A 12,845-nucleotide genomic window follows, 5' to 3' on the forward strand; every position below is an offset into this window, starting at 1 on the left:
ATTGGATTGTGTCACTCCTCATGTTAAAAATGAACAACTCCTCATTGCAGTATAAATTCCTGATCCACAAGGTCTTTCACAATATGGGCCAAAATAACTTTTCATCCTCATCTGCCAGTTCCAGCTGTGTGGTCAATGATTAACCACTCCATTTCATCTTGAATACTTTGTAGAAAATGGGCACTGTTTTACCAAATACTCTTCCTCTCTCTGGCAAGCTCTCATGATCCCTGAGAGCACAGACTATGGCTGCCTTCACTCACTATCACATCCTCCAGTGCCTGGTAGAGTGCCAGACACTTAGACAGTAGAGCCTCATTGACTATTGTGGAATGAATAGACAGCCCCATTTAAAGTTCACTTCTCTAGAAAGCCTTTCTGGACTATCTATCACAAGTAGCAAATCAAGTCCCCCTGCCAATTCCTTAGCTCACTGGATTGGAATCAGAAAGACACTTTGGTTAAAGTTACCATGTAGCCTTTCTCATGTTCTTCATCAACAAAATGGAAATACCTATTACTGAGTTGTAGTAAAAATAAAGTGAGTAGAAAATTTAACCTTTGCCTCCATTTCATCATGTGTAAAATGTGAATAAAAATATCTAACTTCAAAGAGCTATTGTGATTAAGTTATATCATATACATAAAGCTTTATGGATAAATTATATACATAAAGCTTTAAAAAGTACCCAGTACATGGTAAGTATTTTTTAAATGTTTGATAAAAATAAAAGGTTAAACATGAAGTGAAAGTATAAAGTTAATAGAATAAAATGTGGACTATCTTCGTGATCTTGACATAGGGAAGGTTTTCCTAAACAAGATCCTAAAAACACATACCATAACATGAAAATATATTCAGATATGATGATATCAAAACTAAAAGTTTCTGGCCAGACGCAGAGGCTCATGCCTGTAATCCCAGCACTTTGGGAGGCCAAGGCAGGCAGATCACGAGGTCAGCAGGTCGAGACCGGCGTGACCAACATGGTGAAACCCGGTCTCTATTAAAAATACATAAATTAGCCAGGTGTGGTGGCATGCACCTGTAATCCCAGCTACTCAGGAGGCTGAGGCAGGAGAATCACTTGAACCTGGCAGGCGGAGGTTGCAGTGAACCAAGATCATGCCACTGCAGTACAGCCTGGGCGACACAGTGAGACTCTGTCTCAAAAAAACAAAAACAAAAACAACACAAAACAACAAAAAAACTGAGCATTTCTGTTAAACAAAGGACCACATGGATAAAAATAACAGATGGGTCACACATTTCAACATCAGAAACTAAAACACAATTACTGTTTAGAAAATACAAAAAAATCCTTCAAATAAACAAGAAAAACTGGAAACATGAAATGGGTAAAGGATAAGGCAGTTCACAGGGGGAGAAATCCAAACTATTAAAATGTATATGAAGAGTAATCAGAGAAATAAAAATGAAATCAACAATGACATACTACTATATGCCACAAGATTGGCAAAAAATGGAAAGGTTGGAAAAATATCAAGTGTTGCCAAGCATGTGTAGAAATAAGAAGAGCACTGCAGGTAGGAATAAAGACTAACACGCAGTATGATGGAAGAACATGAGGTATGCATATACCATATGACCCAGCAATACTTATCCTCATTACATGCCCCAGAAAAATTCATCCTCTAGCTGTGTCTTATGAGAAGGATTCAGAATAGCCAAAAGAGTAAAATATTCTTTAAAAACTCCTGAGATTATACCTGTAAATCAATCATGGGACTCCCAATGCGCCTCTTCCATCCTGCTGTCTTCAAAAGAGATGCTAAAACAGCTAGCCCACCCAACACACCCAAAGCAATCTAAAAAACAAAAGAACAATTTAGAATTTATGTAATTTCTCTTATCAGTATTCAAAAACACTGTGAACAGAAAGAAGTGCTCAAAAAACCCGTGGGGGACGGGCATGTTGAAAGGACACAGGAGTCAAGGTGGAGAAACTTCTAATGGACAAATCTGGGACCATTTGAAGAAGAAAATAAACTATAATTACTAGAACAAAATAAATATGAGTTCACACTGATTTTAAAATAAATAATTGAATAAATAGTGTGAGCAAAGGGAGAGTTTCTCCTCACAGTAAATTTCCAAATTAAAATAATTAAAAAGTAATTAGGGAAATAGAAAGTCACCATCAGGTAAATATCACAGCGAAACTTTCTGCAGGCAAGAATCACCAATGGATGCTATTTAATAAAATTAGAGGGCAAAAAAAATAATAAGCAGGATGTTTGTATAATTTCAAAGATTCTTCCCCATGAGATCTATCTATGTATCTATCTATCTATTTATTTGAGACAGAGTTTCGCTCTTGTTGCCCAAACTGAAATGCAATGGCATGACCTTGGCTCACTGCAACCTCCGCCTCCCACGTTCAAGTGATTCTCCTGCCTTAGCCTCTCGAGTAGCATGGATTACAGGCGCCCACCACTATGCCCAGTTAATTTTTTTGTATTTTCAGTAGAGACGGGGTTTCACCATGTTGGCCAGGCTGATCTCGAACTCCTGACCTCAGGTGATCCATCTGCCTCAGCTTCCCAAAGTGATGGGATTACAGGCATGAGCCACCATGCCTGACCAAGATACTTATTAATTACAAATGGAAAAATACAGTGGAAAACTCTGCAGACACCATCTTAGCCATGTGATTAAAGTTAACATCACCAGTAAGAAGACATACTGACATCATGCACCTCCTGATATGATGCACTGAGAAGGCACAGTATCACTTTGGTGGCATCTTTTGCCAAAACTATACGAACTCAATTTGATCATGGGAAAATACCAGATAAACCCAAATTAAAGGCCAAAACAATGGACCAGTGCTCTTCAAAAGTGCTAGGGTCATGAAAGACAAAGAAAGACTAAGAATCTGTTACACATTGAAAAACACTAAGGAGATATGACAGCTGAAAGCAATATGTAACTCTAGATTGAGTCCTCAAACAGAAAAAAATTCAATAGTGAAATTCAAATCGTATGTAGATTAGTTAATAGGACTACATCAATATTATTTTCCAGATTATGGTCACTGTACTAAGGTTACGTAAGACGCTAACATTAGGGGAGGCTGGAGGAAGAATATCTGGCAAATTTTGTTCTAGCAACTTTCCTGCACATGAGAAATTATTTAATTATAAAATACACTGTATATATTTTAATAGGTTAAAATAAACTTACATCTGTCTGGATATGTGCTTCTCCATGATCCATTTCATATGTGACTGAGAAAGAAACCTGATATTTAAAACAAAACAAACTAGCTATACTTAAATTACATAATACAAACTTACTTTTATTATAAAAATACATTTGTAGCTGGGTTTTATCATAAACACTATAGTTTTTAACTATCAATATTACTAGAGTTGACCTTTACTTACATGTAAATAGATATGCTTTCGAGAATTATTTGTGCTGCTTTAAATATCTCTTTAATACACATTATAAAGGAGCTCATTAGGAGATAAGTTAGATTCATGCACAAAAGTTTAAGCCAAACTAATCATATTTCATTTTCTGATAGATTTCTGTAACTGAGGAATTTGATTAAGCTTGTACATCAAGAATTTAGCAACTGGATAAACAACCATACCCTATGCAAATTCATCAAAGGTATGAACAAAATTCTTAAAGATACCATACACTGAGACAATGAGACAAGAGAAAGAACCTAGTAAAGGGTCAGAGAAGAGGGCTGTGACGGGTAGGAGAGGAAGATACCTAAGTCTTACCATGGTCACAGAATAGGGAGTTTCAAGGAGGAGGAGGAGGTTGAGTACTGTGTCAAATGTTGTATAAATGTCAAGGTAAAGAAATAAAGCCACTTTGTGGAAATCATTGCTGACTTTGATGAAAGAGGTTTTCTAAGAAGTAAAATGGCAAGACCCAGGCTGCAAATGATGAAAGAGTAAATGGTTGGGAAATGATGGAGAAATAAATGTCAAGCTAAGCAGCTGGCAGAACTGAGTAAAATATTTGGTTGGTTGGTTTTAGTTTTTTTTAAGATAAGGCAATTTGAGAGTTTTTATAAGCAAAGGAAAGGGACTTGTAGAGAGCCTGGCTGAAAGACATTAGGGATAAAACAGGTTATTGGAAAAAGTACTGTAAATGAGGTTAGATAGAAGATTAGTTTAGGAAGAGAGGAGGGGACTTTCTTTCTTAGAAAAAGGAACAAGAACCTAATGTAAGGATTTGGATCTGGTAAAAAAAAATAAACAGAAAAAAGAAAAGAAAAGAAAAAGGAACAAGAAATGGGAAGGGCAATGAAACAGAGATTCTGAAATACTAAAGAGGAAATCTTAAGGAATTTGTATTAGTTGGTCTTGATCTGGTCAAGACCAGGTAAAGAGCAGAGACATAGCTGGATGTTTACAACTGACGTAAAATTTTACAACAGCTGCCATGAGAAATTAAGAAGTGATTAAAGGAATCTATGTTTCATAATTAGAATAATTTGGGGTAGACTTCATCAATGTAGTTTCATGACTTAACTATTTTTTTCTTTTCTTTTTTTTTTTTTTGAGACGGAGTCTCACTCTGGAGTGCAGTGGTGTGATCTTGGTTCACAGCAATCTCTACCTCCCAGGTTCAACTGATTCTCCTGCCTTAGCCTACCAAGTAGCTGAGATTATAGATACCCATCACCATGCCAAGCTAATTTTTTTGTTGTTATATTTTCAGTAGAGACAGGGTTTTACCATGTTGGCCAGTCTAGTCTCTGTAACTCTTGACCTCAACTAATCTGCTTGCCTTGGCCTCCCAAAGTGCTGTGATTACAAACATGAGCCACCATGCCCAGCGGACTTAACGTTTTTCTATTTGTTATTTTTCAATTTTTTAAGGCTCAGTTTAGAATTATTTTGGACAAAAACAGTATTTAAAGAAAAGACTTAGAAGGGTTTTACATTAAAATAAATATATTCTTTTTCTTTTTTCTGGTACGAAGTTTCATTTCTGTTGCCTAGGCTGGAGTGCAATGGCACACTCTTGGCTTACTGTAACCCCTACCTCCACAGTTCAAGCAATTCTGCCTCAGACTCCCAAGCAGCTGGGATTACAGACTTCTACCACCATGCCTGGCTAATTTTGTATTTTTAGTAGACATGGGGTTTCACTTTATTGGTCAGGCTGAAAATCAATATATTCTTGATGGTCCATAATATCACTCCAGGAAGTTTTAAACCAGGCAGGCTTTTATTGTTACCAAGCATGTTTCTAGATTTTCTTTGCCTCTCATTACAGTGTATACAAGCTCACTCAATGGAAACTAATTTTAGCATTGGATTAGGTAATACAAATGAGGATGGAAAATCTTTAAAAGTTATACTATATGTGTATTTTTGCTTAATTAAAGTTTGAATCCAATAGCACTGGAGTACAAGTACCAACACAACACAGAGGCCAAAAGCACAGACTGAACAAACTAGAATATTAAAATTCAGAAGTAAAATAGTAGAAATTCAAAGCTCTTACAGAGTTTGGAGGTAAGAAATGCTTATGCTCCATTTCTCATGTTTTTAGAGAAGCAAGGGAATATCCACTTAATTTCTAGGAGGAAAAACTATAGAAGAATTACCTCTGGTTTTTTTTTTTTTTAACCTCTATCCCTCTCTCATTTAACCCTCCTCAAAGCAGGGATGCTTTATCTGACCGGAGAAGCTGAGAAGAGGAACTGAGTATGCGTGGCTCAACTTCTCTAGGTTCATTCTCTGCAGTGCAGTCTCAGAGGTCTCGCTTCCATATATAGGCGCTCCCAAGCATAATAGGCCTTCTGTCCTGTGTTAAGTTTAATTTAGTTGGGGAAGTAGCGGAAAACTTATTTGGCTGCAGGTCAAAACTACATCCTCTAGTTCACGTTAGCAATACTAGCTATAAAGCTGATAAATATCATCTCTTTCTGCCTGTTGAAGTATGCTTCTATCAAGTGGGTCATAGATTGATGAACACACATACTCCCACTGTAAAGTCTGAGTTCCTGGCTTAGTTGGGCAAAGACATAAAATCTTTTTTTTTCTGAGACAGAGTCTCACTGTCGCCCAGGCTAAGTGTAGTGGCACAATCTCAACTCACTGCAACCTTTGCCTCCCAGGTTCGAGCGATCCTCCTGCCTCAGACTCCTGAGTAGCTGGGATTACAGGCATGTGCCAACATGCCTGGCTAATTTTTGCATTTTTAGTAGAGATGGAGTTTCACCATGTTGGTCAGGCTGGTCTTGAACTTCTAACCTCATGATCTGCTTGCCTCGGCCTCCCCAAGCACTGGGATTACAGGCGTTAGCCACCATGCCTGGCCCACAAAATCTTAACAGCAAGGAGGCCAAAAAGAACAAGAGCAGACATTGCACATCACAGCACATGCCAGGATCCCTAACAAGGACACTCAACTGCTGGTGAGACTTCTACTGAAAACCATAATCCATTCTTACTTTTTTATACTCAGGATCCATAAGAACTCACCTCTTACCATTATGAGTAAAAATTAATTAAGACTTGACTATAAGTAGAGAAAGATTTCTTTAGAACTTAAAAAAAAGACTGTCTTTTGACCCAAATGTAAACTGAATCAGTATTATACTGTATTTATACATATAAAGGCACTGATTAGTCAGGAACTCACCTTTACAGACTGGCTGTTGGCATCTTTGATATCAATGTCACTATAGGCAATGGTGATTAAGGGAGGGTAGATATTTCCATTTATTGTGTTGGGTACAAGGCGGATGCTATTTAAAAGAAAATACATTTATAGTAATCAGTATATCCAGGCCCTTAAACATACATTTAACTTACCATTTCTTTTGAATTTAATATGAATTGTCTGATGATCTCAGAACTAACCAGTTAACAAGGACCAAGGAAGGTTACACATAAACTAATTATGACAACACAAGCTACCTCAAGTGGTCAAAACTTAAAATATACCATCTGATTATGTAAGAAAAAACAAACCAAAAATGTACCATCTGAGATAAATTAGAAGCTCAATCTAAGTCCTATGAAGTTTACAAATGAAATCACTGAAGCGCTATAAATTATATTTGAGGAATAATCAAAAGTACATGAAGCCTGAAGACAGGCAGATAAGATCTTGATTTTTTTATTTTTTAATTTTTATTATTTTATTATTATTATTTTTTATAAGCCGGGGTTTCACCATATTGGTCAGGCTGGTCTCAAACTCCTAACCTCAGGTGATCTACCTGCCTCAGCCTCCCAAAGTGCTGGGATTACAGGCGTGAGCCACCGTGCCTGGCTAAGATCTTGATTTTCAAAAGAGAAAGATGAATTCTTAACAAAATAACAAGTGATAAGCCAGGTGCAGTGGCTCATGCCTATAACCTCAGCGCTTTGGGAGACCAAGGTGGGAAGACTGCTTGAGCCCAGGAGTTCAAGGCCAGTCTGGGCAACATAGCAGGACTCTTGTCTCAAGATAAATTAATAAATTTTTTAAATGAAAAAAAAAAAGTATGAGTTATAATATGGTTATGGCACAAAGTGAGGTTCATTTTACCAAATTCAACATATTAGGACTGCATAGTTCGTGAATTCAAAAAGGAAAGTGCCAATCAGTAGGGGTCAGCATGGTTTCATCAAGAACACATCAAGTCTGACTAGGTTCATTTTCATTTTTATTAGGGATTCCATATTAGCAGATTGAAGAAATGCTGAAAACATAGTACATTTGGATGTCAGCATGATATATAACAAAGTTTCTGCACTGTTTATCTCATAAGATTATGAAAATTAAAATGAAATTACTGAAATAAAAGTATGCTGAAGTACTTCAAAGTACCAAACTACCGAGAGATGATGGTGTTGATTTTCATCACTGTATTCAAGGTACACAACCTAAAACATTAGGGTAGGAAAGTCACTAAGATTTTAGAGATCTCACACTGGAAAAGACAGAAAAATATAAGTGGTATGGTACTCTCCTAAGGTAGGATCATAGGTTATCCTAGGAAGAAGGAGGTGTTGATAATTAATACAGGTAAACCTAGAAAAAACGCCAGTGAAAGAAATGAGGAAAGCGGGGTCCTAAAAATTAACAACCATCTCGCAGGCTCTTTCTAAAACACCAGTTTCAGCTCACTGGTATTTACTTAGCTATTTGCAATGCATTCTAATTCAGCAGGTCTACATGGGACCTAGAATGTGAATTTTACCTAACTCCTCACACTCCTCTGTTACAGTTTTCCCCTTGGCTATTCACTTTTACTGGTCTATGCCAATCTACACGTATACCTAAAATAACCTGACCAATTGTTCCAATTCAGTTGTCCTTAATGTTTTCATCTACTAATGACTGGCAAACACTTCCATTATGACATTTTCCCATAAATATCATTAGACATTTGTTTACCTCAGTGATATTTGGGTAGCAACTCGAATTACTCTTGGCTGACTTCCTAAGTCATTTTCTCGTCCACTTACTGCATCCACTAAGAAAATGCGCCGAGTTAGAAGCCACTTGCCAGGGTTGCTGTCTTTTATTATAAAAAGAAAAAAGTTTATTGAACAAATTTAAAACACAAAATTATTGTTTTAGATAGGATGGCTGCAAGAAGCTATTGGTATAAGAAACACCTGACAATGGCCTTCTCTAACTCATGTGAATGTCTTCTTTTGTTGTTTTTTTAGATAGGGTCTCACTCTGTTGACCAGGCTATAGTGCAGTAACATGATCATTGGCTCACTGCATTCTTGACCTCCTGGGCTCAAGTGATCCTCCCAACTCAGCCTCCAGAGTAGCTGGGACTGCAAACGGGTGCCACCACACCAAGCTAGTTTTTTTTTTAGCAACAGGTTTTCATTATGTTGCCTAGGTTGGTTTCGAACTCCTAGGCTCAAGCAATTTTCCCGCCTTGGCCTCCCAAAGTAATGGGATTATAGGTGTGAGCCACCACATATTGGACTTGAATGTCTTCTGATTGTTTAAACTTTTCATAAATTTGGAAGGCTTTTCCCTGCAAATTACCTGAAAAAGCAGGATTTCATAACACGAATAACAACAAAAGAAACTAATTTGTCCAAAAAAGCATATTCAGGACAGCTTGAAGAAAAAGCCCCAATTTACAGCTCTACTAATGTTTCTCAGGATACACCCTTAGCAACAGTATAATTTCTTAACAATATGTCTGGCAATAAAATTAGTAAAAATTTTTGAATCCACCAGCAATTTATTGTTTTAATTTTTGGCATGCTGTATTGAACCATGTAAGAGAGAATTCATGACCTTTCTTATAATCAGTGGTTTATTAAATTATCATGTGGGTTAAATTATTTATTGATTTCTGCTTAGGGAAAGAGTGGTATGTATGGATGTCTTACCTTGGTTCACAAACATCTTATTGTGCTGAAGATTTAGGTTTAACACAGGCACAGCCAAAATATATTGATGTTGATTTTCATCAGCATATTCAAGGTACACATCATAAAATATAGGAGTGGGAAAGTCAGTCAAGATCTTAGAGATAGGAATCTCACACTGAAAAGTAAAATTAGAAATAAAAGCATATAAAACAGCAACTTAAAGTACTAAAAAGTAAAATAAAAAGATAAAAGATCACAACTGAAAATTAGCAAGCACATTTATTATCTTCAGAGTGTTTTTCTAGCTTTGCAAAATATCTTTATGCTACCTTGTCTATATGCATTTCCATTTGGCTTCCAAAGCATGAATACTGTAAATACAATTATTTTATAAGGACCAAAAACACCAACAGTAAAGAACTGCTTTTTTCTTGAGCCTCAACTCAGATGAAGAAGGTATGCCTTCATTGTCAATATTAAGTGTACATCCATGAAAAGGTTTAAAACTACTGTTCTGTGGGATAAAGTCCCAATTTTTTTTCCTGATGTACAATGATGCCTACAATCTGGCTTCCATTAACCAAGCCAGGCTTATCTCTCATTACTCCCTATCAGTCTCTGATGGTCCATTCATACTAATTTACTTGCAGTTTCTGAATATGCCATGCTATTCTATGTCTCTCTGTCATTGCAAATGCTATTCTATGTCTTTCTGTCTGACATTTCCTTCCCCACTGTGTTCTCCTGGCAAACTCATATTCGTTATATAAGCCCAAACATCACTTACTTTGTGAAGCCTTTCTATAGTTCCTCAGAAATCAGTACCTTGTACATACCTACAGAATGACAATTACCACATTCTTTGCAATTCTTTGTCTATATAACTGTTCTGCCCACTAGGCTATGAACTACTTGAGAAGCAGCCAGGTTCAATGAAATTAAAATGCTTTTTAAACCTGATGGAACACTGGTTCCACAGTTTATGTGACAGAAGACTTTGGGTAAATTACCCAATTATTTGGCATTATTTCCTCATCTGGAAAGCAAAGATATTATGTATCTCACATAGTTATTTTATAAATCAAACGGGATAATGATGATAAAATGCTGAGCACATAGAGACAGGCATTGCATAAGTGTTGATCTTCCTGGCCTATGTTAGAAGCACAATAACATTTATTTTAAAAACAATAACAGGGCTGGGTGTAGTGGCTCACGCCTATAATCCCAGTACTTTGGGAGGCCCAAGGCAAGTGGATCACGAGGTCAGGAGTTCAAGACCACACTGGCCAACATGGTGAAAACCTGTCTTAAAAAAAAAAATTTTACAAGGGAGGGGAATGTCACATACCGGGCCTGTTGGGGGCTGGGGGTCTGGGGAAGGGATAGCATTAGGAGAAATACCTAACGTAGAGGACAGGTTGATGGGTGCAGCAAACCACCATGGCACATGTATACCTATGTAACAAACCTACATGTTCTGCACATGTACCCCAGAACTTAAAGTATAATAATAATTTAAAAATTAAGAAAAGCAAAAAACAAACAAACCAAAAGCAACAACATGTAAATCGTTTCTGACAGAAGTAAATTTATGTTCATGGTAGAAAATTTGGAAATTATAAAGAAGGAAACAAAAATAATTTCTAACCTCACTATCTGGACGTAACCAATGTTAAAAATGTTTATTTTCTTCCAATCCACTTTCCATAATGGTATTTTTTGTTCTGGTTTTGTTCTATGGTTGTATGTGAAACTTTATCACGAAGGATTTTTACAGACTAACGAAATGACATGGTTTGGCTGTGTCCCCACCCAAATCTCATCTTGAACTGTAGTTCCTATAATCCCCATGTGTCATGGGAAGGACCCAGCGGGAGGTTAATTGAATCATGGAGGCAGTTACCCTCATACTGTCCTCATGATAGTGAGTGAATTCTCATGAGATCTGACGGTTTTATGAGGGGCTTTTCCCCCTTTTGCTTGGCACTTCTCTTCCTGTCACCATGTGAAGAAGGACATGTTTGCTTCCCCTTCCACCATGATTGTAAGTTTTCTGAGGCCTCCTAAGCCATGTTGAACTGTGAGTCAATAAAACCTATTTCTGTTATAAATTACTCAGTCTTGGGTGTGTCTTTATTAGCAGTGTGAGAATGGACTAATACATGCATGTCTTTCAAGTATTTAATGGCTCATAATATTCCTTAGTAAGATAATGTTATTTCAAAATAGGTATCAAAGTAAGGAAGGTCAGAGGAGAAAGAAAAGAACTGAGAAAGATGAAGGAATTATTTTTGTTATTAGGGGGTAGAAAAAGAAGGTAATAACTTTTTATTAGTCATTTTTTTAAAAAGTAGTATTTTGATTGGTCCGAAGGTGTTAGTGAGTTATCTCAGTTGATTGTTCAGAGTCAGTTACAGATGGAACTCCTTGTTCTACTCTTTCCCTCTTCTCACTATTGCACTTAACTAGTCTTTTATTAAAAAAAAAAAAAAAGTAGTATTTTTACTGTATTTCCAAATGCTCAGAAATAAACATTACTTTTTAAGACCTATAAGCCTAGCCAGGCATGGTGGCTCACACCTGTAATCCAAGCACTTTGGAGGCCAAGGTGGGTGGATCACCTGAGGTCAGGGGTTCAAGACCAGCCTGACCAACGTGGTGAAATCCCGTCTTTAAAAAAAAAAAGACCTATAAGCCTAGAAGCAGATAAACAATTTATTATGAAGATACAACATTATATGCTGTTTAAGACTCTAGGCCGGGTGAAATGGCTCACACCTGTAAATGGCTCCAGCACTTTGGGAGGCCAAGGCTGGTGGCTCACCTGAGGCCAGGAGTTTGAGACCAGCCTGGTCAACATGGCAAAACTCCATCTCTATGAAAAACACAAGAATTAGCCAGGTGTGGTGGTGCATGCCTATAGTTCCAGCTACTCGGGTGGTTAAGGCACGAGAATTGCTTAAACCCAGGAGGCAGAGATTGCAGTATGAGCCGAGATCTCACCACTGCGTTCCAGCCTGGGTAACAGAGTGACACTGTCTCAAAAAAAACTATAGATAACAAGATGCTCTGTTTATGCCACTTAAATTAAGATTTTCTGTACCCAGATAAAAAATTATATTAGTGAAATTATTCATTACTATTAAAAACATTTCCAATCTCAAAAATTTAACTATTATTCCAATTACTGTTGATGTGATATTTTGAAAAATAAAGCTAAAATATAAACTAATATAGTTCAGACTTACATTTTGTTGGTAGGTTGTTCCAAATGAATAAGCAGCATTGAGCCTTGTCTCTGTGTCTGGACAAAGCTACAGTAAAAGAATACAATAGATAAATATCTCTCACAACTATTTTCTATGCTTATACTCAAGAGTTCTCAAACCCAAACATGTATATATGCTCTACATAACACTTATTTAATGTATTAAGGATATGAAAAGTTAAGGGATTATAAATTAAAGTCATAACTTTAAAAGAAAGAAACTTAAGAAATT

At 36.8% G+C, this 12,845-nt stretch overlaps 1 protein-coding gene across 8 annotated transcripts in view; it reads right to left on the reverse strand.

Annotated features, from left to right (window-relative positions):
* Nucleotides 1-12,845, reverse strand: part of TMEM67 (transmembrane protein 67) — an 84,451-nt gene that overhangs the window by 46,414 nt on the left and 25,192 nt on the right. For all 8 annotated transcript variants that reach the window (XR_004260138.1, XR_004260142.1, XR_004260141.1 and 5 more), the window contains 6 exons: nt 12,594-12,659; nt 9,361-9,517; nt 8,393-8,516; nt 6,647-6,752; nt 3,209-3,265; nt 1,732-1,830 (listed from right to left, as the gene is read on the reverse strand). Coding sequence is in view for 3 of the 8 variants with exons in the window: in XM_032249166.1 (XP_032105057.1) it covers nt 1,732-1,830; nt 3,209-3,265; nt 6,647-6,752; nt 8,393-8,516; nt 9,361-9,517; nt 12,594-12,659 (609 nt within the window). In the remaining 5 variants the exon portion in view is untranslated. The remainder of the gene's footprint in view (nt 1-1,731; nt 1,831-3,208; nt 3,266-6,646; nt 6,753-8,392; nt 8,517-9,360; nt 9,518-12,593; nt 12,660-12,845) is intronic.

This window comes from Sapajus apella, unplaced genomic scaffold, assembly GCF_009761245.1.
Source record: "Sapajus apella isolate SASKATOON/1434 unplaced genomic scaffold, GSC_monkey_1.0 scaffold3, whole genome shotgun sequence".
NCBI lineage: Eukaryota > Metazoa > Chordata > Mammalia > Primates > Cebidae > Sapajus > Sapajus apella.